This window comes from Daldinia vernicosa (assembly GCF_022497035.1).
Source record: "Daldinia vernicosa strain CBS 139.73 unplaced genomic scaffold F5Y00scaffold_40, whole genome shotgun sequence".
Lineage (NCBI taxonomy): Eukaryota > Fungi > Ascomycota > Sordariomycetes > Xylariales > Hypoxylaceae > Daldinia > Daldinia vernicosa.
Window position 1 is genome coordinate 97,247 of NW_025953956.1, and position 25,404 is coordinate 122,650.

At 48.8% G+C, this 25,404-nt stretch overlaps 5 protein-coding genes and 1 pseudogene across 6 annotated transcripts; 4 read left to right on the top strand and 2 right to left on the bottom strand.

The window, feature by feature from the left end:
- Positions 1–397: 397 nt before the first annotated feature.
- On the top strand, positions 398–2,723 carry F5Y00DRAFT_264196 (uncharacterized protein; the record flags this gene model as incomplete). Its single annotated transcript, XM_048011613.1, has 2 exons — positions 398–1,143; positions 1,202–2,723. The coding sequence occupies 2 exons, from the start codon at positions 398–400 to the stop codon at positions 2,721–2,723; spliced, it is 2,268 nt and encodes a 755-aa protein (XP_047862713.1).
- A 545-nt stretch (positions 2,724–3,268) lies between these two features.
- On the top strand, positions 3,269–3,833 carry F5Y00DRAFT_264197 (uncharacterized protein; the record flags this gene model as incomplete). The annotated part of the gene is made up of 2 exons (XM_048011614.1): positions 3,269–3,426; positions 3,611–3,833. 2 exons carry the CDS (start codon positions 3,269–3,271, stop codon positions 3,831–3,833), a joined length of 381 nt encoding a protein of 126 aa, XP_047862714.1.
- A 4,745-nt stretch (positions 3,834–8,578) lies between these two features.
- On the top strand, positions 8,579–15,309 carry F5Y00DRAFT_137036 (uncharacterized protein). Its single transcript, XM_048004311.1, has one exon. It carries the CDS (start codon positions 9,119–9,121, stop codon positions 15,230–15,232), a length of 6,114 nt encoding a protein of 2,037 aa, XP_047862715.1. The 5' UTR covers positions 8,579–9,118; the 3' UTR covers positions 15,233–15,309.
- Positions 15,310–16,626: 1,317 nt separating this feature from the next.
- Positions 16,627–16,721, top strand: F5Y00DRAFT_t117 (annotated as a pseudogene). Its single transcript has one exon. The product of its transcript is annotated as a tRNA-OTHER (tRNA).
- A 626-nt stretch (positions 16,722–17,347) lies between these two features.
- Positions 17,348–24,311, bottom strand: F5Y00DRAFT_137094 (adenylate cyclase). Its single transcript, XM_048004312.1, has 2 exons — positions 18,158–24,311; positions 17,348–18,068 (listed from the first exon to the last, which is right to left on the bottom strand). The coding sequence occupies exons 1-2, from the start codon at positions 24,227–24,229 to the stop codon at positions 17,856–17,858; spliced, it is 6,285 nt and encodes a 2,094-aa protein (XP_047862716.1). The 5' UTR covers positions 24,230–24,311; the 3' UTR covers positions 17,348–17,855.
- F5Y00DRAFT_243022 (uncharacterized protein) lies at positions 24,201–25,210 on the bottom strand. Its single transcript, XM_048008611.1, has one exon. It carries the CDS (start codon positions 24,634–24,636, stop codon positions 24,394–24,396), a length of 243 nt encoding a protein of 80 aa, XP_047862717.1. The 5' UTR covers positions 24,637–25,210; the 3' UTR covers positions 24,201–24,393.
- Between the last annotated feature and the right edge of the window lie 194 nt (positions 25,211–25,404).

Consider the following 25,404-nt stretch of genomic DNA (forward strand, 5'->3'; position numbering starts at 1 on the left):
GCCTAAGTTCCAAGGTAGGTATGTAGCTAAGAGGTCATTGTAGGTCGTCATCTGGCAAGCTGAGATCACGTATCTTAGGAGGCAGGTAGGTGACTTGACATCTCACCATGGCCTGAGGTTACCACCAATATAGCTACTCTCTTTATCTACCTACCTATTGTGTGTTTTCTTGCGGGATTGATATCACCTTGTTTTCTCCTTTCCATGTACACTCAGAGTGTTGTGTTACGGGGGCCGCATGAAAGCTACCAATCAAGCTCTAGAACATAGAAAACGTGGGGAATTCTGCGGCTGAAGCAAGCTCACTGACGACCTTCTCATGTTCTGCGATGATAATTTGGCAATTCATATCCTTCTGTTGGCTATTATAAGTTGCCAACTCATACTTTATTTCCGTATGCTGATCATCGAGCCGACGTCCTCCACAACGGAGGAACTCTCTGGTGCACCCGCTGTCCCGGTACAGCATCCGATAGGGGAAGATGACGAATTTCCAAAATGGAAGGGGAAAGGGAAAGCTATCGTGACAAACGTAAACGACGGGTCCTTGTCGACAAGTTCACCCAGGAATGAAGTTATCGTCGATTGGACCCAGTACGAACCTCCCGAAGGCCTGAAAGACACAGCAGGTTCCAAGTCGGACGTAGTCGCCTGGATTATCCAGGAATCCATTGACAAGGTTAAGACTCGGAATTTTGAAGAAGAGCAGAGACGGAAAGCGGAGGATGCTAAGAAATTGAGGCAACACGAGAAGCTTAGGAAGGAGAATGAAGAAGACCAGAGTACCGAAACGTCAGACGCACCCTTAGATGAGAGGCCAGATGAACAGGATGTAGCACTTCAGACTCCAGTATCAGTCCCGGTCAAGGTAGAATCACTTACTTATGATGTTATCGCGCCAACACAGCAGCCCATCAAGTCAAAAAAGCACTCGTTTAAAAATCTCTTTCGACGCTTGAATAATGTTGGAGAAAGGGGCGAGTCCAGCACAACTGGAGCTGCTCGCCATAGGCGGGATATTTCTTGGAGTAGCTTAGAAATGGGCACCCAGACAGCGAAGAAGCGATTCGTATCCGAGGTTTTAAAGAGGACTACGACGAACAGCAATAGCAGCCTTACTTCATCGGTCTATGAAGCCGAAGTGTGAGTTGCCTATAACAACCGACAAATTACTAGAATAATACTAATATAGGTACTCTAGCGAATGCGTCTCCTGCTTAGACGACTTTAACCCTAAGGAGATGATCAAGGTTCCTTGTCACAGCTATTGCAAGCCTTGTTTCATACGACTTATACATACGACTTGTGAAAATGAGCAGCAATGGCCACCCAAGTGCTGTCTGAATCCCATCCCAGCCGCTACCATAATATTGAACATCGATTCTGAGCTGAAAAAGATATATCACGACAGAGCAGCAGAGTGGAACCTACCAATCAGTGAACGTGTATACTGCAGCCAGCAAAGCTGTAGCCTCTGGCTTCGACCGGATCAAATCAACCGCGCCCGCAATATCGCAAGGTGCTCTACAGGCCACTGGACCTGCATAATTTGCCGCGGCCAGCAGCATGAAGGAGACAACTGTCCCGAGGACCGCGATATGATGAAAACTGATGAACTCGCTGAAGAAGAGGGGTGGAAGCGATGCTATGGTTGTCATGCATATGTTGAGCATAGGGAAGCATGCCAACATATGACTTGTCGATGCGGTGCAGAGTTCTGTTACGTTTGTGGTGCACGCTGGCGAACTTGCGCTTGTACGATGGAACAGTTAGCTGCTGTTAAAAGAGGCGCAGAAGCACGACGCCAAGCCCGTCAGGACAAGGAAGCTCAAGAGGAGGCCGAGATCCAAGAAGCTCTACGACTAGTAGCCGAATTCGAGCGCGAAGAAGCGCTCAAAGCTGAGCTATTGCGACAAGAGCAGGAACGGCTAGCCGAGGAGCGTCGGGCGAGGCTACTTGAGGAGCGTATTAGGCGTGAAGGTGAGAGACGGCGAGCGGTAGAAGTCAAATACGTGGAACTCCGTGAGGTATTTGAAAACGTACACGAACTCCAACGCATCATTGTACAGCGCGACCACAGCACTGAAAAAGCTAGACTGGAAAATCAAGGCGCTACGGCACTAGGAGAACTACAGGAAAAACAGAAAGCAGAACGTGAGAAGCTAAGCGCCGTTACGAGGACCAAATTAGCGATGCGGGAAAAGGTGCTCAGACGGGAATACGTAGCACGAGTAGCCGAGGAGCGTCAGATCGAAGAGCAGTACCATGCCCAATTAAAGGAATATTGGTCTCGTAAAAAAGATGGCGAAGCTAAAATAGAGGCTGCTATGAAGCAACTAAAGCGTAAAATGGACGCCAGCTTCAGGAAATGGGAGAAATGGAGAGATAACGAGCTAGACAACTACCGTTGGAGCGTTAGGGAAGAGCAGGCAATCAAAGAGGAGCTGATGCAGGAAGCAGAGCGAAGGCTGGTGGAGGACACGCGGGAAACACAGACTGCCTTCTCGTTACGCAAAACTGCCGAACTTCGGTGGGTGGACGTCTTGATCGAGGAGCGCAACCGCATGCTCAACGATATGGAGATCGACGAGATTGAGAATGGCGAGAATGTCGATGCTTGGTTTGATGAAGGTGTACTCGATGAAGATGAGCCGGACGAGCCGGATTTGCCAGAGGAGTTTCGGGTTCCGGGTGCGTACGAACAATATCTAGATAGGGATTGAACTTGGTATATTTTGTCCTGTGTAAATTATTTGTGGTTAATGTTAGGGTATGTATCATCTGTTATAGTATATAGAAGTTATATGATTTCTCTATAAATTGAGTGTTGAAAAACTGGCTAGATGATGTTGGCTGCATGGAAATATCTCCGAGGAGTTGGGAATAGGGGCAGATAGGGGCAGACAGGCAGGCGTGACGTAGATCAAATATACGGATGGAAACTATCACCCAAATGTAACTGACTTCACTTGTCTATTGTAAGTGCTTCCCCCGGCCTAGATTATGGTTTCCTATATTGAACCTCGATAGCCCATACAAGTACTTAGCTAATACTCAATTATACACACCGTTATTCTTATTCTTATAACTACGTCGAGCTGGAGAGCTAAGCTTCACTTCACTCAACCACTCGCTTCAAAATAAATGACCACCCGATTCTTAGATTTTCAAACAGGCATAACTACCTAATCACATATGCTTTCGTAAGATTTTCGATATGGACCGGACGAGGTACTTCGAATCGTACAGTCATTTCCTCCCGACGAACATGTCTCACTCCCTACCATCGCATTCTCGTCGATCCTCTTACTTCCACGGTCCCGCCCCTCCACAGCCACCGGCCCCTCCGTGTGCCGCCGGAGGCCACCAGCACCACGGAGAGGACCCGCAGAAGATGGCGGCGGATCAGGCGTATAAAGCTACGTTGTAAGTATTCTTTTGGACTCATCGTAGGAGTGAGTATACGTATTGGCTTATATCATATCCTTTTTTGGTCCTAATTTCTATAGTTTTATCCTTTTCTCCTCTGTTCTAGGACTCTTACCTTACATCACCTTTCCTCTCTGCACCGTATTTAGGCCTAATAATTATACTAACCCAACCTAACCAGCGCCTCCCACGAACGCGCCGTATTCCAAGACGAAGCACGGGCGCGCGCCCGACGCCGCGATGCAGCTCGCAACCGCGCCTTATTCCGCGGCCGTTTCTTCAAGCGCCCCGAGTTCTACGCCATCTCGCTCGGCATTATCGGCCTAGTGTACCCAGTCGTAAACCAGTATTTCATCCAGCCGTGGGTTGACCGAATGAATCAGGGGAATGGGGTAGATTCTTAGAGTAGGAGAAGGGATGCTAATGCTATGTCTTGGCTTCCCTTGCGGCCGTAATGATGGTCGGGGTCTAAGGGTGTGTTACATGCTGGCGCTGAGGTCGACTGTGGGCATGAAATCGAGTCTGCTGTTTAGGACTCCTGCTGTTCGTGCCAAGGTGGACGGGTGGTGAAGTGGGTGTAGAGCCTAGGAAACACTGGAGTATTTATGTCTAAGGAAAAGTAGTCATAGGCTAGTTCTTGTTTCCTGTTTGCCTGCGTATTTCCTCGCATGGAGCAAGATGGCGGGTATTGATATTATTACTTCTCGACTAACTACTCCGTATCATATCCTCACCAATGCAGTTCTTAAGATCCCGTAAACAGAAGCAAGGGGTTAAACCGGCCGAAATTTAAGGTCACACGGGCTCTTGGAATGACCAAGTTTTCTCTTTATACTTCCGAATGTACAGGACCTCCGCCTTCGGCCAAGCTTGGGGTCGACTTAAGACATAGAGTGGGGGTATATCATGAGTTGTACTACTAGACATATGTATATGGAGCTATACACTGGCGCCTGTGTATAGAAACAACCCTTCTCAATAGCAAGACACTTTGTAGTTATAGTATAGTTAGGCTCTTTTCTAGTAATATCAATGATCCTAATCGGCTAAGAACAATGTTAGGTATGTAGGCATCGTTGGTATCCTGACAACTACCTATAATGATTATTCAATATTGTTGTAAATTATGGCCCCCAGCTCCACTTGGATCATTCTTAATCCTCTGTTAGGATCATGGAGATTACTTACCTTATACGGATGTAGTAATCTATGCGGGGGTATAACCAAACTTTGGTCTAACGACCGTAGTATGGCTCTTCTTGGCCGTATCTCCATGTGTTTCTATGTTATGATACTATGACCATGATCTGTCTATCAGGCGTGATGAACTCAAAACGGCCGACGGCGAAAAGCGAAGTAATTCGTAACTGCGGTCCTCGGGGTCCACGAAAACCCAGTGTACGGTGGACTAGCACCCACTTCTCATCATCTACCCCGAAATTCGATAGACATACATCTATGATATGCAATAATATAGTATGAAGAGTCACGTGCGGTAGGCTTAAAACTTCAATCTAGGTATGTAAATCAGTTGGCCGAATGAAGGGGACGCTGCTGTGAGTTGGTCTAAATGTGCGGTGAAGAGTGGCAAAAAGCCTAACTCAGGGATACCTATGAGATATCGGAAGATAGGAACAAATGTGAGAACACGACGCGGACGCGAAAGGTATACAATACCCGCGTTTGTGTGGATTCGACACTGCGGAAGATATCCGATCTGATGCAAACACGACGGGAGTAATGGGTACCGAGACCCATCTCCCTAATAAACGAAACGCTGGTAGTGCACCACATCGTATCGTGGGAGTCACCGATGCGATCTGTGGTGTCTTGCGTCGACTATTCCCAATTATCGTCTATGGAATGCCCTCGAAGGCGGGTGCCTCGACCAAGCCAAGTGATTCATGCGACAATCCGTTGGTCAATTGGGGAAAAAAATTTACGTGCAGAACCAGTAAAAGTCGAGTTCCATTGTTCCTTGGAAATCGCTTCCACTTTTTAGCGTCAGCGAAGCCCCGTTGGCATGCAATGTCGATATGAATTTGAAGCGGTGAAGAACTCGCGATGCCGGTTCGGGTGGCCATTTGTGGGATGTACATATGCATACACTACATATACATATACACATAGGAGGATCCGTCGCAGGAGTGAACAACGAACAACCACTACCCATTTAGATGGGGGCCGGCGTCGAGTAGAAAACGTGCAACAACCTAAAACAGAGCTACATACATAGGAGTGTCGATAGACCCCTACATACTATAGTACAATACATATGTACATACAGTGGCTGCCGATGAGATTGGGCAACCAAGCGGGTGTTGCGGGAAGGCCGGGGTTCAGCGGTAGGATATAGTATATACCCAATGTAGTATACTCTCTACGGTATATATTTTCGTTTAGATTTGTATAGCGACCGTACACGGCGACCGGGCAAATACCTATGGCTGCTAGATGTGGCAGATGCAATCTGGCATGCTTTAGCAGTTGTCCCACTTCCGGATGGATCCCAACGACGTGGATGAATGGCGTTGTGCTAAGCATGGAGCAGATATGTACAAGCTAACAGGCGCATGGCTGCCCATCCATCATGTATCGATACCTTGACCTTTTCCCAACTGCAGCCGAGAGGTCATATTCCATGGGTATATATGATCGTGCCGCTTTTTCTGCGCGTGAGCACATGTTTCGGTAATTGAACACTCTATCCAACTTTTGGCGTTTGCATTGTCGTCTATAGGCACGCGATATAATAATTCGCCGCACCTGTTGTGCAAAAGGAGCGAGATCCGTCATGCAAGTAAACGTGCAAAATTTTCTCAATTTAGAGGCGTCACTTAGAGGAGCTATTTGCCAGTCCGTAGATGATCAACCATGCCGTACGCGTCCTCAGCATCCATCAACGGTCAGCTTGTCGAGAACGTCCAATTCGAAGCAGGATAAGGGAACACTAAGCTGCAGGGGCAGGATACACAGAAGAGATTTTAGATTAGGTGAAGAAGCGGAAGGCTGAAGAAAAAAAAAAAGATTAATCCAATGAGGGGTCCAGTCAAACAGTCAGGCGGGAAAAGGAAACGGGGGCCGAAAAAAAATGAAAAATGAAAAATGAGAAGGCAGCTCAAGATTTCATGTGGCGGGGTTTCATCCATTGAGACGCGACTGGTGATAATCGTTCGCGCAGGTGCAATGCACCGAACGCAGGGACCAAACGGGAAGTAAATGCAACCAAGACTGTAAGAAATCAATTGAGATTTGATATTATCAATTGTTACCTTTCGGTTTCCCCCTTTGTTCTTGTTTGCTGAACCCACAACTATAAATTTTATTTTGTATTAACTATGAGAAATATACACAATTGAATTCAACCATATCACCCCACCTTAGGTCGCTTTTAATACATAACAATAAGTGCAAGAAAGTTGGGGAAAGTCACCTGGCTTTTATTTATCGCGGTGTGAAGGCCTGAAGTGGATAAGGATCGTTTGGAAAGAACCAAGGACTTGCCATCAAGTGACATATTGGAGTAATGGAAGATGTCGTAGCCTATAAACAGGTACAAGAATGCGTATAATGAATTGTATGAAATCAAATGTACTGTGTATTGTATGTATGTGAAGGTTACTATGTAAATTTAGGAAAGGATGGATGGCAGGAGGGTGTTATTGTGTCAAGGCTGGCAGGGGTGTGCGGTAAAATAAAAGTGGATATATCACATCAGTGGCTGTCCAATGATAATGATAACCAGCCATCCCACAAACGCCGACTTCCCCTCTATCGTCTCTTGATGCACACCCTTCCTCCAAACAATTGCGACTATTTTTCTCCTTCGCCCACTCAGGTGCATGATGCTGCGTTATTGTTCATCCATTGGGTGGTCGCATCCGTAAATGCATAGGTACATAATAGGCTCAGACGTCCAATCCGTTTACTGTTTTTGTGGTCTTTTGCTCCCTTTTGTACCTTTTGCTTCAAGCAGACAGGGGAAGGACTTCGCCTTCTACTCGAGCGAGCTCTATTCAATTCTCGATACAATCAGATTGGAAGTCCTGGAAGTCCTGTCGTCAAAAAGACGAGAGGTATCCGAATTCTGTCGGGGAATGTCTGCCACACATTGACCGCGAAGCAAAACCAATCAATAGCCGGCATCTCTCTTACACACCTTTAACATTTGCATTGCCGCATCGCAACATTATTGGTGCTTATCAGAAATCGATTTTACTGCCTCTTGTACTACGTATTGTACTTTACCCCTTGCTTTTTATATTCCCCATTGCATTACCAAGGACGATTATTTTCTTCCCAGGGCATCTAGAGGGTTGTACGGGGAATGAGACGATGATAATTAAGATTGCGACGTGTTACATCAAGCTAGAAGCTCAGAATCTCTACCTCATTGACGTCTAACTACGTCCTGTCAACCGACAACGATAAACGACTGTAACATCCTCAAAAGGCCCCAACCCGACCCATACTACCGCCTTCTCTCGCTTAGATATCCATAGACTTTCAACCCCAAAGCTGTAAGAATAGACAGGTCGAAGGCTCTGCCTTTGCATTTTAAACACCCCTCCTTGATTACTGAACTAATAATATAGCTTACTACAACCTCTGGCTGTCATTAGTCGGTCGAAGACAACATCTTAGCGTCCATGATTCTCTTACTCTAGCGCGACCAGTCGAGCTTCCCAACCTCAATATGGCTGCGGCCGCGTTTATAGAACCATGCGCAAGCGCGACAAGAGACGGGCTTAGCCGGCCAAAAACCTGGCCTCCCATCACGACAACGACTCTGCAGTGGGATGAACTAGACCTGCAAACTCGACTGGATCTTATTTCGAGAGCATGGTTTTTGGTGGTGACAGGATTAAAATCGGTATGTGCTCTCTATCTTAGGCGTCTCTAGTTCCTCAGCATTCTAGCTATATTATGTTATGGATTGTTTCAATAGGCTGGTCGATGTATAGTATAGAGTGCCATTGGTTTGGACTTTGCGACTTGTGTTCTATACCCGTCGCAGTGGCCGTTGGAACTCGAAGCTAACAGACGCAATTCTGAATAGGAACTGCGCTGTAGGTATAATCAGAAGGTCTCCCACCATGCTATCCCCAAGCCACTGGTGTTGCCTGATTCCACACCGAAACGATCGCGACGATTATCGAAGCATTATGACGAAGATCCCCTCCCCTTTAAACCCCTAATTGATCCAGCTCGAACTGGTGAGGCTGCCCGTCAACAAGACCACTCTAACTTAGTGAATAATTACCTCCCCCCACCGAACGACGCTCGGCGTCGTGCACAGCGGAGAGATACACTGATCGGCGATTCGGCAACCGAGCCTTACTTGGATCTTCTGTCAGAGGACGGCTTTATCCAGCACGCCAAAAAGAAGAACAAAAAAACACCACAAGTATCGCGCTTCGATTGGAGTGAAGCAGCGAAAGAAAACGACGGCGGTGCTGATGGAGGTGACGGTGATCAAAACGATGATTTAGGAAACGCCGGTGGAGGTGCAGGTGGTGATGGGAATGGCGGTGGTAAGGGCAACGATGATGATAAGGACAAGGATAAAGGTAAGGATAGGAACGATAGTAAAGACAAAGAGAAAGAAAAGGAGGAGAGGGAGGAGAGAGAGAAGGAGAAAGAGAAGGATAAAAAGGACGACGTGGCCGACGCGAAGCTAGACGATAGCATGGCGGCTGCTGAGACTGTTGGCAGCAAGAAAAAGAAGAAGGGGAAGACCCAGGTCGAAGAGAAGCTCGAGTCCTCTGAAGCACCAAGCAAACCCGACGCCTTCCAGGACATCAAGTTGGATGAGCCCGTGAGGACGTCGTTGGATACTAGTCTTCGTGGTAGTAGTACTACTACACCTGAGCCTAAAATCAACTTATTTAGTACGTGGCGTGGTGGCTGGGGTAGTGGTCTCGGGGGCCTATTTGGGTCCAAAGACGCTGACCACTCCAAAGATAAAGAAGAGAAAAAGGGGGAGAAGAAGGAAGAGGCGAACGCCAGTGCGTGGAGCATTGATGGGCCTAAACCTAAGAAGGATAAGACAGGATTCGGATTCGGATCTTTTGACGAAGCAAAAGAGGATAAAACTGAAGCGTCCATCCCTAAGAGGAAGCCTGAGGAGAAGTCCGAGAATTTTGACTCGGGCCTGGGTTCGACTAAGAAGGACAAGAACAAGAAGAAGACCAGCATCTGGGACCCTGAGCCCGAGCTCGAAGAGGATATACCGGCCGCTCAAAGCAAGGAATTGGGGTCGACTGCGTTCGATGACAACTGGGGAAGCCCCTGGGAAACTACCGCTGCTACTAAGAAAAAGGGCAAGAAGGGTTCTGCGGTCGTAGCGCCTGAGCCTGATAAGATTGAACCTGTAGTCAATACTGTTAATACTGCCCCGGCCGCCATTGACTTACTTGTTCCACCATCTAGGAAAGATAAGAAAAAGAAGAAAGGCGCCATCGAGGAAGCCCCCGAGCCCGAGCCTCCAGCACCAGAGCCAGAGCTAGAGCCGGAGCCAGATTCTGTGAAAGAGGAGAACCCCTGGAGCGACACATTTGGAACAACTTCCAAGAAAAGCAAGAAGAAGGGCGTTGAAACACTCAAGAGGTCTGACTCGCCTGTGCCTGATCCAGAAGCTGAGACCTTTACTCTTGAAAGTGGTTGGGGCTGGGGCATAAAGGACAAAAAGAAGAGTAAGATCGCAGAGGTTTCAAAGGTAGAAGAGTTAACCCCGCCGTCTGAACCTACGAATAAGGAGGAAGCCAATTTATTAGACTCCATGACTACGAAGAAAGACAAGAAAAAGAAAGGTAAAGCTACGACTACCACGCCGGAGCCTGTCGTTGAGATAGTAGAAGAGAAAGCCGAGCCCGAGCCCAAACCCAAGCCCAAGCACGATGATCCTTGGGAGGTATTCGGGGTCACCAAGAAAGATAGAAAGAAGAAGACGAGAGACCCCGAACCTGAACTTATTCCAGAACCGATAGTTGAGCCTGATCCCGTCCCCGAACCCGAGAAGGAGAATGACTGGCCGAATTGGGATGAACCTACAACCAAGAAGAAGAGCAAAAAGAGCAAAGGTGCCGAGGAAATTAAGGAACCCGAGCCAGTGCTACCAGAGCCCCCGAAAGAGCCGGAGAAGAATGAAGACGAATGGGGCATTTTCGGTAAATTAACTAAGAAGGATAAGAAAAAGAAGAACGTCGTTGCAGATGAGCTACCCGAGGAGATCCCCAAAAAACCCGAACCTGAGCTGGAGCCCCCGAAGAAGGAAACTGACGATTTCCCATCCTTTACAACTACAACGAAAGAGAAGAAAAAGAAGAAGAAGAAAGGTGCGACGGAGCCGGAACCAGAGCCGAAACCAGAGCCGAAACCAGAGCCAGCGCAAGAGCCTGAACCGGAGCTGGAACCAGAACCAGAATCGGAGCCAATAAAAGAAACCGAACCTGCGGATGACGATATCTGGGGGTTGTTTGGTGCTGCCTTAAAAAAGGATAAGAAAAATAAGAAGAAAACTACCGCGGAAGAGCCCCCCAAAGAGCCAGAGTCTGTTCCCGAACCCACACCAGAACCAAAACCGGAGCCAGAACGAGAAAATGTCGAGCCTACTAACGACTGGGCTACATGGGGCACCTCAAGTAAGGAGCTAGGCAAGGGTAAGAAGAAAAAGAGCATATTAGATGAGCTGGCTCTCAAAAAGTCGGAGTCAGAACTAAAGCCAGAAGTACTCTCCACTCAAAATGATGATGACGCATTGGGCCTCGGAGCCTCTAAGAAGGACAAAAAGAAGAAGAGCAAGACCACCACTGTCCCGGAAAAGCCACCCAAGGAAGAGGAAGTGGCACCATCAGCTCCATCTACCTCTGAGCCAGAACATGAACGGGAACCAACTTCTACTTCAGCTACTGAGCAGCCGAGTGCTTGGAGCTTTTGGGGTGCTGCCAAGAAGCCCGCCAAGAAAGCGAAGGAGGAGTCTCCCGTTGATGAAGGTAACGAAGGTTGGCTGGGCTGGGGTAAGAAGAAAATCCAGGCTTCAACGGCTCTTGTCGAAGCCAACACAGATCCAGAGCACGATGACTCGGACCCCCGGCCCGCCGTACCTGAAGCCGACGACTTCTGGGGCAGCTTCACAGCCGACAAGGACAAAAATGAAAACAATCTGATGCCTGACTCGATCGAAGAGCCTAAGAACGACGACCCCTGGACTAGCAGGTCAAAGAAAGATAAAAAGAAGAAGGGCAGTAAGAACATTCCGGTCGAGATAGAGAACGAGCCTCACCTTAACGGTGTCAAACCCGACTCAGTAGAAGAGAGTAGGGGTGGCAATTTTGACGACGATGACTGGAATTGGGGACTAGGCAAAGGCAAGAAGACATCTCCACCTCCAGCACCCACACCACCTTCGTTGGAAATGAGTATGTCAGGCCAAGAGCTGGAAGAGAATGTCTGGGATGATGCCAAAACTGGAGAAAACGAGGAAGAAAAGAGAGCAGCCGCGGAATTGGCAAATCAGATTGCCGCCGAAGAAGACGAGCTAGCAATGCTAACAACCAAGAGCAAGAAGAAGAAACTCTCTAAGTCTAACCAGAGAAGATTCGATGAGCTCACTGCAAATGCCAAACGTCGTGCTGAGGAGAAGGCTGCTAAAGAAGCTGAAGAGCTAGCCCAACGAGAGGCTGAGGAAATAGCTTCGGCAGAAGCCCTAGAAGCAGAGCAAACCGCTGCGGCGGAAGCCCAAGAGGCCGAAGAGCAAGCCGCTGCAGCGCTTGCAGACGAAATTGCCGAAGAGGAAGCCGAGCTTGCGGCACTCACAGCTAAGAGCAAGAAAAAGAAGAAGCTCAAGGCGGCAGATCAAATGAGACTTGATGAACTTACTGAGAGAGCCCAGGCCCGTGCAGAAGCGAAAGCGTCCAAAGAGGCACAAGACCAAGAGGCACTTGACGCAGAACGAGAAGCGCAAGAAGCTGAGGAGCAAGCGGCGCGAGAGGCTGAAGAGCAGAGGGAACGGGAAGCTCAGGAACAAGCGGCGCGTGAAGCAGAAGAGGAAGCTCGTGAGGCTGAGGAGCTAGCTAGGCGCGAACGCGAAGAAGCCGAAGCAGCAGCCAAGAAGAAGTCGAAAAAGAGTTCCAAGTCGGAAGATAAAAAGTCTAAATCCGGCGGCACCAAGGATAAATTGTCTAAAAAAGAGAGGGAGAAAGAGAAGGAGCGGGAAAGAGAGAGAGAGAGGGAGGAGAGAGAGAGGGAGGAGAAAGAAAGAGAGGAGAGAGAACGAGAAGAGGAGAAAGAAAAGGATAATAGCAGGGACGACGACGACCTGGATCTCGATAATATTGATCTTGCTCCCGAACAGATCGACGAGCTTTTGTCTGGCTTCTCAGCTCCCAAAATACAACCTCAGCCCAAACCTAAGGCCGAGACGTATAAATCTGATGCATTTTCATTCTGGGGTGCTAGGGCGAAGAGCTCGTCACCCGAACCAGTAAGTAGCCCCAAGATGCCCAAGACTTCGGGAGCAGCCGAGATTATATGTGCTGAGTCATCAAAGCTTCCGGAAGAACCCCCGATTGAGGATGTGCCATCGTCTTCGAAGACACCCACAACCGATGATGACTGGATAAAGCCAAGGAAAGCTAAGGCCAAGAACGGTAAGCTTGCCGAAAAGCTTAGGAAATTCGAACCGGCCAAAGAGGAAGAAGACGATAATCTGATTGACGGGCTGGCTGCGCCGCCGCCACGTGTTCGTATCGCACCACCCGTCGAAGAAGATAACAAATTTAGGTCCTCTAGAGATGTACTCCCCGGGGGGTTCCCTGACGAGGATGAGAATGAAATCGTCGACATAGTTGATATGGCACCGATAGAAAAGAAAAAGAAGAGCAGTAGGAAGAGCAAAGCCAAGGCCGTCGAGGTACCCCCACCACCGCCTGAGGTTCCTATTCCACCACCGCCTCCCGAGGTACCCATTCCTCCTCCAGCCGCCCCCGACGGGCCTCCTACACCGCCACCCGAAGTCAAGCTCTCTAGGAGAGATCGACCCAAGATCAGCCGTGAAGGTGGTGGTGCATCATGGGGAGCGTGGTCGGCAACGCCTCACAAAGAGGAGAGGAGGTCCAAGCCAAGATCCGAAGAGAAGAGGGCCCGGAAAGAGAAAGAGAAGTCGTCTTCTTCCAAGGGCTCGTCGTCGGAAAAGGACAATAAATCAGAAGAGCACCCAAAAAAGAAATTGCCACCAGCTACCAATCTGCGCACGAACAGTATATTTCAGAGCACCCCCCCTATCTCGCGCTCCATGTCAACCCGCGATAAACGCTACAGTGCGAGCAAGTCAACTTCGCGTCGTCATTCGGATGATATAGCAAATGGATTAGTGTCGCCACCGCCTGAGGAAATTCCTATGATGTCCTCCAAGGCTGCCAAGATCTTCGGTGTTGACAAGAGCGAAAAGAGCCGCAGCCGCAAGACCTCTATGGCACGCGCCTTGGACGATGAGGACATCGTCATGGTTGGGGCCGGAGACGCCCCTTCGAGCCCTGAGAAGTCGGCTCGCAGACGGCCAAAGGTAGGAGCTCGCCGTTATACAAAATTTGCCCTGGCTAACCCAAAACAGTTCAGAACCGAGGATGATAGGGTCATGTTTGATATAGGAAACCCAGCCGATGCGGCACCTCTCAAGCGATCAAGCTCGACTGCCAAGAAAGGCTTTGCTGGTCTTTTTGGGGGGCTTAAGTCCTCGAATCCGCGCTCCGAATCACGCCCCGAGCCGCGTCCCGAGCCACGTCGTCGCAGTACATACCACACTACGGACGATGAGGTTCGGCCCGAGAAGAGGGCTAGGCGGTCTACACGAGATTATCACGTTGTCGATGCAGATGCCATAGACGACGAGAGAGAAGCCCGCCGTGCAGCTCGCCGTGCCAGAAGGGCCGAAGAGAAGGCAGTAGAAGAAGCGCGTCTAGCCAAAGAAGAGGAAAGGCGCGAGAGGCGGAGAAGATATGAAGAAGAGGCTGAAGCTCGTAAACAAGCTGAACGCGAGGCCCGACGAGCTGAGCGTAGGGCTGCCCGAGAACGCGAAGCAGAGCGCCTCGCAGTCGAAGCTAAAGAAGCTGAGAGAGCCGAACGGCGTCGGCTTCGTAGACTTGAAAAGGAGGCAGCCGCCGCCGAGATGGAAGCAGAAGCTCGCCGCGCTGCTAGGGCTGAAAGACGGCGACCACGCTACACTGACGCTTCCGAGGACGAAGAAGAACGACGACGGAGGAGACACGAAGCCAGGCGTGCCGAAGAAAAGGCCAATCGAAGACGTACCATGCCGGTTGAAGATTACGTCTACCCCCAGGAAAGATCTTCACGACATGCCGTAGACGAGCGCGATCGCGATCGCGATCGTGATCGTGATCGCAGACGAAATAGACCTGCGGTTTGGCCTCACTCGGGTACAGATTCCTGGGTGAAGGAGCATTCAGAGTCTGGACCACCCCCTGAGGATGGCCCCACTACCGATGCGCCTCCTGAGGACGACGAAGAAGCTCGCCGAGCTGCACGACGAGCACGCCGTCGCGCGAAGTATGGTGATATTGATGCGGAAATGGAAGACGATCGACGACGCCGTCGCGCGCGCCACGAGGAACGGGATCAACGGGATCAACGAGACCAACGAGACCAACGGGATCGTCGAGATCGTCGCGTAGGCGGTTCGGACGGCAGTGGTGATAAGAATGGTGCCAAAGGTGGCCCGCGCGAATCTTTCTTTACGGACTCGACACCTCGGAGCAGTTGGTGGAGGAAGCTCACTGGCTCTTGAGGAGCGGAGCTGGAGACTTGATGAACAGGGCGAGACCCTACCACCATTGGCCACAGAAATATTTTCTTGAACTTGTTTTTTTGATTTTCGTAATTTACTCCTCACAAAACAATTTTTAAGATTTATGGGACATTTTTGGATGGGGTTGTGCCTCTCATATGGTTATGGGGATGATAGTTTCGTAGGGTTGGATATTCTCGTCTCCATGGCAGATGTGTAAGGGGACCCCACTAGATTTGGGGCATTGGTTGTACTGTTGTATGGCATGGCATGGGATAGCTGCGTTTGGGTGTATCTTGGTGTGTACAAGTGACGTGGCAAGGCTGAGGGGATGGGAGGCAAGCAAGATGCAAGATTTGGGGAGCAGGTGGGCTGGGTCCATCCAGATGAGGCCCGACGCTACCCGATTGGGCAATTTATATGATATATCGTGATGAAGGTAATGTGGCAGTTTCTGATGTGAATGATGTATACGGATATACCCCTTACAGCTTTGTATTCTATTAGTTATATTAGTTATAGTTACCTAAGGTCTATACAGTATCATTTGTTATATGGCTAAAATGAAATGAACAATGAGGATCAGAGCAAATCGTATTCGATGTTTGTTTGTATTTATTTATGCGTGCTTATGTGGATGGAGTTGATGTTATTTACATACTGGACAGACAACAGACTACTTGCCCCTTAAGCAAGTAACCGAACAGCTTTTTCCTTACAGGTTGCCCCGTTTGTATAAAAGGACTACTAGCCCATGTATGTTAGCTTATGCTAGAAATAATAGGGGACATTAAGACCTTATTACGAAGTAATCATTAAGACATAGGAGAGTGTGTAGATGTGTGATGTGTGCCTAATGTACCTAAAGTAGTAACATCTAAACAATATATACTTTATATTAGGTAGTTATGTTAAATAATACCATATGAACTATTAGAATCTCCATTGAAAGCGTGCTGCTATTTTTTACTAAATTGGCCTTGATATTATGGTATATGTCGGAAGCAGATATAAAAAATGCACGCATGCATGCGAATAGTATAAGAAGCCTTACACATAGGTAGGTACCTACGTAGTAAGCTCCATTTATAAGTATTGTACCTAACCTATGTACTTTTCAGCTTCAAGTGTTAACAGCCTTCCTTCTAAGACGCGTCTTCTCACTTCCGAACGCGTTCCTTCCCTTAGTTCCTTCCCTTAGTTCCTTCCCTTAGTTCCTTCCCTTAGTTACCGTACCTACCTACCTAAGGTACGTAGTCCCGCCATCACGGTAGCAACGTCCCTCGCACCTGCCAGCCTCCATACCTACGCACCTGCCTTCCTACCTCCCGAGCTAGATAGAACCCTTATAATGTCTAATAAACGCCATACTTTCCAACGCACAGACAAGAAACGCATCCGTGAAGTAGTAGTGAACTTATTCCTCTCCCATTTTCCCTTGTGGTTTAACGGTAAAGGAAAAACCCGGGTGCAAATCCCGGCGGATGCAATTTTTTTGGTTTTTCTGACGAGAGGTCGTGGGTTCGTGTCCGGCTCGAGGTCGTTTACTTTTTGCTTTTTATTTAATTTTACCCAAGTAGGTGGTGCTCAGGTTGGGTTAGGTACTTATCACCAAGTCTTTTTACTTACCGTTTCTATTATTAGCTTACAAAACTACTTTCGAGAATGTAGATATGATTATGATTAGAAAGATACCTCTTAGGCAACTAAGTTATGTGCTAATATACAGAGTTTTATTGTAATATAATGATACATGCCGCCACATTTCTTGAAGACTATAGGTATTGATAACTTGAGCGATATCACATATGTTCATCAAGACAGGATAAATGCAAAATCAACTCGGTTATACACTGACAATAGCCAAACTAACTCATTCCTAATGATGAGCGGTCCACCTACCACCTATTTGATGCGGCTTTCTTGACCTGTGTATGTCAGGTAGACGATGCTAGCCAGCAGCCGTACGTACCCGTTACATGTATTTGCGTGGTAGTGTGCGTGAGGGCCGATAGAACGCCTGCTCGCCAACCACGAACGGGAAAACATTTAAAAAAGGAGGGAATAGATCCTCCCGTTTCTCTTCTCACCCCCTACCCCCCCAGTGCCCTCCCTGGAAACGCCCACTCGCAGCGTCTGCGCGATAGCAACGACGGCGTAGCTAATTATGCCCTTTAAGAAAGTATCCCAGTACCATGCCCAAAGCAGTAATAATAACGAGGTTTACATCCAAACCTGAACTTTTTTTTTCGAATATTCCAAAAAAAACGCACATTCTCACACCCCAGTTGTTATTCGTCAGCGTCTAAACGCCAATGGTAGTCTCCGTTTGAGCCCTCGGCTGCTGGCAGGATGCCGTCGCCCATGTTTCAGTCAACCACCCGAATATGACTTGTAAACAAACAATCTCGCCTCCCCAGAAGCAGTCATAAGAGATATCTTCGTCATAGCACATTAAAGGTAGGTATTGTATATAGGGTGGAACTGCGCAGCCCTTTTCAGTTGCGTGGAAAAAGAACGCAAAGTAGTAGTACGGTTAAAGACGTGGGCCGGTAGGATCTTAGCATGATATACTATATGGAAATGGAGGGCAAGATGTTAGGATAGTCAAAAACGGAGGCTATCAGTCGTCAGACTCTTGGTCGCTAGTGAGTTCCTCACCCTCACTATCAGTGGTAGTAAGGTCGCCGTATCTAGCCTTGTATCGTTCGAGTTCGGCTAGCTGGGCGGCGAGATTGTCGAGGACGACAGCCATCGGTGTTCGGAGATCATCCAGAGAGCTAATCTGGCCGCTACCCATGGCGATATGTCGCATCGTGAGTGTGGAGATGCAAGTCTATAATGAAGACCGGTTAGTAAATACAAGAACACAGAAAAAGAAAAGAAAAAAAGGGATAATGATAGGATAGGGCACAAAATGCATACCTCTATACGGCTCACTTGATGTTCCATGAAGTTGAATAAGAACTGCTCCGTCAGTTCACCACCACGTTGCTTCATACGCTCCAATAGTTCGGTTTCGGGAGGCTGCAAACCGCAGCTCGACATCTCCTCCAAAGAACTACAAAGCATCTCCAGGCGCAAACTAACTTTCCAAAGAGACCAGATAAGATTCGGATCGAATCCGAGTTCACTTCCGGGCTGAAGTGTGGCAGGCTTCTCGGCAGGATCGGTCGTTATCAATGCATTATTATGATGTTCGATACGACCAGCAAGAGCGTGCGGATAGAGCGAATAAATACCCTCAGGGTTTTCGAGGCCTTTGAGTTTTCGTTCACCCATATCCTTGACTTCAAACCCTTGTGAGCTGAGCGACTTTAGCTCCCTCCTAATTGCCGCCGACGTTGCATCATCATCGAAAGTTTCCTCAGAGCCAGCAGCTCCATTTCGCTCATTTTCCTGGTAGGTCTCAAGACAACGCTGAATTTCGGAGATAAAATCCGTGGACACGGTAATCTGACCTCCATCGGCTACGGAAGAAATACGAGATGCTTTATTCACCATTGGACCAAAATAGTCCATACGACGTGTAACGGGGTCAATCTCGGCCACCGGTTCGCCATAATGGATACCCATCCTGACCGATAAGCCTCTGAAGATGAGGTTATTATCATTATCGTACACCTCTTGGCAAGAAACCGAGTTCAAAATTTCCGAGGGCCAATCTGCCGTTAGTAGGTGGGTTTGGACGGCAAAGCACCACAAGAGCGCCGAGGTGGCGGTAGGGAAAGAGACCATGAAGGCATCACCTTCAGTCTTGACTTCGTACCCCCCGATTCGACGAAGTTGCCGTCGCATAATTTCATTGTGCACTTTTATCGCGGATCTCATGGCCGACGGGTACGTTTCCCACAGATTAGTTGAGTTCTTGATATCAGTGAAAACAATGGATGGCTTTTCAGTAGGGGCGGGAACTTCAGGATCGAGCCTGTGTAATGTGGAGTCTTGGACCTCGCCCTTGACTTTTCTGCCTCGCCTGGCCGGATACTGAAAATCGTCTGGGACGCCAGAGGGATACAGTGACATGCTCTGCCCTCTATGCAAACGAGCTGACCGCTCCTGGCGCCGCTTGAGATCAGAGACGCTGATCATCATGACCATGATTTTCCCAGTTGCACCGTACGCGATAGCAAGATCTCGTAGCTTATGTGCAGCACGCATGAGATCGCCCCGCTCCGATCGAGTGACGTCGACCACTAAGCCCGGAGTAAGATACTGCCATAACTCCTTTGTTGCGATTAAAATCGTTTCGTCCTGCGGCGCGATAGGTATCTGTAGAACATGGGGAGCTGCCTGTACAGCCGGCATTAAGTCGATATAGCCGAAGGCACGAGAGACTTCGAGTAGATCATTCAGCTTCCCCTGGCGCGATACCCAACCTCCAGCATCGCGTATTCGTTGACGCTCACCCGGCTCTGCGGGGTCGTGTTTCCGCGTGAGGATTTTATGTTGGCCGTCGGATTGGATGAGTACTGCCTGTGCGTCGCCGACATTGGCAACGTACAGTTCTTGACCTTGCAGGTATGCCACAGTGGCAACACCCCCAGAATTAAGGTCTTCCTTGCTAAGGACGACCGACGCTGACGAACCACGATGCGACATCAACGGCCTCTTTTCACTATGCTCAACCGCTACAGTTACAAGGTCTTTGTTAAGGGCGAGGAATGCACGCCTAAGCGCATCTACAGGCGTCTCGTTTTGGCGTGTCTTCAAAGCTTTCAGTTCCATTGAGAAGATATGCCCGAAATTCTCGTGAAGATACTTGGCGATCTTAGAGCCACCGCTGGACAATGCCTGTCCGTCAAACAAGCCTAAGAGCGTCTCTGAGTCTGAGGAATTGAACCTCGGGACGACCAGGTCGATGGTTGATAGGTGCTCGCCTTTACCTAGTGTATCAGCCATACCATATGGTAGATGGCCAGCTAATGAACCTGAGGTTCTGACACGACGATCTTCGCTCTGGTCTGGAATACTTGGCTGAGTAAGGGTGACATCCATCAATCCAAGCACACGAAGGTTCAACAACCGACTGAAGTCGGTATATTGCTCGCGGTTCTGGGACACTAGGCCAGCATTTGTCTGTTTGATTTCCAGTCGTTTGTTTCCTGACAAGTTGAGGAACCGCAAATTTGGGTTTAGGTTCCAATTCCAATCGTATGGCACGTTTGAGATATTGTACTTAAGGGAATTGTTTCCACAATCCAATACAGCCAGCTTTTTGGCTCGGGAAATATCTGCGGGAAGGTTCGTGAATTTGTTATTGTTAATGTGGAGCACCTGAAGCAAGCTGTACTCTTCCAGATCATCAACTGGCAAGCTTGTGAGGTCGTTGCCCGACAAATAAAGCTCTACGAGCTGGGGCCAATTCTTGATACACCGTTGTGGCATGTCGTTCAAGTCGTTATACGATAAATTGAGAACGCGCAATTCGGCCAGCAGCGTGATCTGCTCGAACACATCGTCGTCTAGCTGGTTATCAGCAAGATATAAGTTTCTCAACGAACCGGCAAACGTGTTAGTTAACCGGGTAGAAAGTCCCGAGTCTTTTCTCGACCCTATGGCAGGAGTCATAGTCCCGTTAGTACTGCTACTAGCCGTTGTTGTTCGCGAAAGGACCGAAGTTTTGCGCCCCCCCTTTCCGTAGACCGAAACAACAGAACTTTTTCTGTCGCTAGAAGGAACGGGAGAAGGTCCAACGCTCAGTAATGTGCTTGATGCTTGACTTGGTTGGCGCGATCTATCGGCGAGAAGATCTTCGGAGCTAGACGCTTGAGATAGAGGTCCGGTAGGCAGCTTATTACTAGGAGCAGGCGAGCCTGAAGATTCTCCGGGCATCTGGGGTGGACGTGAAGCGGGCTTTGGGAAATTCTCTAGCACATTTGAAGAGGCATTGAGCGTCTCCAACTTGTTTGCCCACCACAAGTCCATTGGCAACTTTCTAATATTGTTCCCTCTGACATCCAGTATTCTCAGTTCGCTTAAACAACCAATTTCCGGAGGTAGCTCGCCTACAGAGTTGTGGGCTATGCTAAAATGTTCCAGCCTTCTCAAAGTACCAATGGTACTAGGAAGAGAAACAAAGTAATTACGGTCTAGCACAAGCCTCTCTAAATTAACCATGTTGTTAAACGAGCCGTCGATGCTGGCAAGCTGAGCGTTTGACAAATTGAGCATCTTGAGGGTTGGCACAGGGCTCGTAATTTCAAATTTGGTGATGGGGTTAGAATTCAACTTCAAACTGCGGACTCGCTCGAAGCTACCGACGATTTGGGAAATCATGTTGTGATCTGCAGATAGAATCTCCAACTTAGGAAGTTCGTATACGACATCTATCGAAGTGAGCCCGTTGTATTTTATATCCAACTCGCGGAGGTTCAGAAGCTCCCTCAATGTTGATGGTAAGGACCCGACAAGCCGGTTATTGGTCATGACAAACTTTTCGAGACTTTGTAGCCTCCCTAGTTCGTCCGGGAGAGATGCGATTGAATTGAAACTGACGTCGATGTCTACCAGGCTTTCCAGGTCGCATAAGAAAACTGGAAACTTGTCCAGGAAATTCGAAGACAGATTTAGAGAGCGAAGCGCCCTGAAAGCGCCAAACTCCCGAGGTAGGTGGTTCAGACGATTATTTGCTAAGCTCAGCTTCAATAAACCAGTAAGGTGGCCAAGCCCAGCATGTTCCAGTTCCTCTAGTCGATTATTCGATACGTCAAGATATGTTAAACTGCTCGCCCTCCCGATGCTTATGGGCAATTTTCGAGCTTCGTTATTAGAGAACTTGATATCACGCAACTGGTGACACGCTTGGATAAAGTCCCGGGGAAGGTCGAGAGAAAGGTTCCTGGATAGATTCAAAGATATTATATCGGAGGTTTTGGAATAGAGCGTGATAGGAATTGTAATTAGGTTTCGTCCGGAAAGATCAACATGGTTGAACTTCGTGGCTCTACCGAGCCCGAGGTCCTGGGGGCTCATTGTGAAATGGTTGTCCCTCGCTGACAGGAATAAGAAACGGCACAAGTAACCATTGTCTTCTCGGCCAATATCTTCCAGGCGATCTTTTTCCTCATATCCTACCTGTTGCAGCAATCTCTTCTGTATTAGAAGCGGTTTCTCTGGAGCAGCTAAAACCCGAGATAAATTATGCTTTCTCAACACAATATGGTAGTTCTCGAGACCTTCGGTGACGAATGTCTTCTTAACGACTTGGGTCATAACGTCGGAAACGGTGGAGTTCAGTGGCATCTGTACGGTTGCAAAGGTGCCATCGGCGCGGAATACCCGTATGCAGTGAGGACTCTGCTTCTCCTCGGGTTTTGGTGGCGCCCCGACTTCCTCAACTTCAGGGACATGAGTCTCTTTTTCCTCTGCATTACGACGGACAGCCCAGCTGTCTGGCGCGTTCCATGCCCCGGTTCCTTTGGATTGAACTGGTTCCGAAGGCTCGATATCTGTCGGTACGAACAAAGGCTCCATAGGTGTCAAAGGCGGAGGTTGTGCCAATATGCCCTCCATATCGTTCAGATTTGTATCAAGAACGAACACATTGCCCTTGTCATTCCTATCAGTTGGACCGATGTGTTCATCGGGATCGTCATAGGTCTTATGCGGACGCCCCTTCTTCGAGAAGGGGAATTTATTATTGAAAGTCGCTTGTCGTGAGGTGGATGGGCGAGTTTGGGGGGCTGTAGTTTCCGCAGCAAGGGGAGCTTTGTCATAAGGCGACTGATTCCCTTTCGATAAATCTTGCCGGGATGACGATGGTGCAAGCGAGCGAGAAGAGCCGGGCATGCTTCTTAAACGGGATGCTTGGCTATCGTCCTTGTGCTTGTGTCGTCGTAGCCGATCAAAGATGCCCCGTTTTCCAGGAGCGCCGGGGGATGTTTGGCCATCGATAGATGCAAGTCTACTGCCATTGCTATTGCTGCTTGGCGTGGGACTCTGGGCCCGCGATCGCGGCGCAGTCGCTGCAGAGCCGCCTCTTTCCTTCATATTTTGATTCATATTTTGAACGTTTAGAGCCGGGTCTTCGCGACTGATAACCGGGCGCAAAGTATTGGAGTCGTCGATGCTCCTGTGGTGACGGTGATGACTAGACAAATGCACAATCGAGTGTCCAGAGCGAGAGGACGACGAAGTTTTCGGTGGTATTTGTGTAGAACTTTCCCCTGTGTAGCGCTCTCTGTCTGGACCGGTCAGTATATCGCGAACCGGAGCTTCACCGTATTTGGCGATATCATTGGCCTCTTGGTATAAAAATGGTACTACATCGCTTGAAGGTACCGGCGTACGCGGTCGTGAGGAAGAGGGCGAAGGCTCTCTGGTATGATCGGTAGCGTTCGAGTCGTTCCTCCCACGACGCGGTCGGTTGAAAGAGTAGGAACGTTGATCTTTTTGATTTTGAGAGGGCAGAGGCGGTGCTGGCAGGCTAGTTTCGGATGAATCGCGACCTGGAAAATCCTCTCCGAAGAACCCCTGTAATTTCTTAAGCCCCCCTCTACTACCACTGTTTTTAGAGCCTTGACTACTTGCTGTTGTTATACTAGCTGCTGAAGGTCGCCTGTCATCCGTGAAGTACGCCGCATCGGGGGACTCATTGCTCGATGCCTGAGCAGGCCGCGAAGGGCCTAATCTAAAAGCGGGCGAAAGTTGGGAGGTAGTGGATACATTGTCGCTCGAATCATTGTAGAAGCTCGTCCCGAAACCAGTCGGAGACGTAGCCGCCCCACCGTTGACAGACATCCAAGGCGCAATATTATGCTGAGAATTCGGACTGGTTGGAGGATCTCGTTGGATTTGGGGAATACGACCACTAGCTGGGTTAAGAACGGCAAGATCGCGACGGTAGTCGGCAAGGTCGCTCATTCGTCGACTGTCGAGTAGTGAACTGCTAGATGCGGTCGAAGTCGGTGATAAAGCAAGGCGATGACCGGAAGTTGTCGGTGAGACTTGAGAGTCTTCAGCAGACGGTCTGTGTAATGTTCGAAACGCATACATGGTTAGCTTTCAGAAACTTTGCTGCTAATGACATCGTTGTAGACAAAGCGACTATTTCGCTAGAGACAGTTGACTTGTTCCTCGGCACTTAATTTATCCTCACCAGGGACACTCGAGATAGGCTTCGGATGAAATGTGACAAGGCCGATAGCTCCGCACATGATTCACTGGGCCCAATCCGTATAGAGAAGAAAGAATCCAGTCATGACGTACCTGATTTTGCCATATTCGCTCGTCTTGATGGGTTTCGGCGTAGCTTTAGTGGAGGCTGAGGAGAGCGAGGTTGAAGAGACCGAGACTGAACGATTAGGAACGGATGGCTTCAGCGTAACACTTGAGTGACCACTGTGACCACTGCTGGAACTCGCGAAGGAGGTGATACGGCTGTCATCTCGCGTCATTGTCATTGTCGCTCTCGCGCTGGTCCTCGCAGCTTTTTATTAATAGGGCGGCGCCATCAAAGAGGGGTAGAGTAGAACATTTCCCTCTAGAGAGTTCTCAAGTTTTAAGTCGGCTTTGTATCGTGAAGCTAGGTAGGCATGTATGTATGAGGTTAGGTTAGGTATGTATGAATGTATGAATGTAGGTATGTAGGTAGGTATGTAGGTATGTATATTCGTATCTATATGGAGATGGTAATCCAGAGTGCACGGAGAAGCGCAGCGTCTCCAAGTGCGCTAGAAAAAGCTGGTTGATATTCAAGAAAAAGGATCTTGGTAAGAGATAGGCGGGCTGCTAGAGACGAAGAATGCGGTAAAGCCCAGAGCCAAGATTGAGGGCTGAAAAGGTTTTGGATTTGGTAGACGCAGACTGAATGTAACAAGGTCTTGCAAAGCAGGGCGAAGTTGAAGGCAGGGCAGGTGCTGCTGCTGCTGCTGCTGCAACTTACAAGTGGGGAGAATCACTAGGGTATTAATTGCTGCTACATCCTACTATGCTGGTACGATACAATACTGCTACTATCGGGTAAGAGGTTGTCAGTGTCAGAATTGAACTAAAAGTAGATAGGTTCGGGTGGTACGTGCAGTGCAACCGCGGGCATAACCTTCGGTACAAGCTGGTATGTACATACAATATGAGGGAGCAGCCACGCCTCTGAACCACTGAACGTCTCGCCCGCTCAAAGGTCCGCTCAAGAAAGGCCTATCGATTAAATCAGTGGGGTAAGATCTTTT

Excerpts from the sequence above, each read along its gene's own strand:
- F5Y00DRAFT_137094 (XM_048004312.1), bottom strand. The coding sequence starts at position 24,229 with ATGTATGCGTTTCGAACATTACACAGACCGTCTGCTGAAGACTCTCAA. Across the intron at positions 18,069-18,157 it reads ATCAAGTGAGCCGTATAGAG|ACTTGCATCTCCACACTCAC; the intron begins GTATGCATTTTG and ends TCTTCATTATAG.
- F5Y00DRAFT_243022 (XM_048008611.1), bottom strand. The coding sequence starts at position 24,636 with ATGACAATGACGCGAGATGACAGCCGTATCACCTCCTTCGCGAGTTCC.
- F5Y00DRAFT_137036 (XM_048004311.1), top strand. The coding sequence starts at position 9,119 with ATGGCGGCTGCTGAGACTGTTGGCAGCAAGAAAAAGAAGAAGGGGAAG.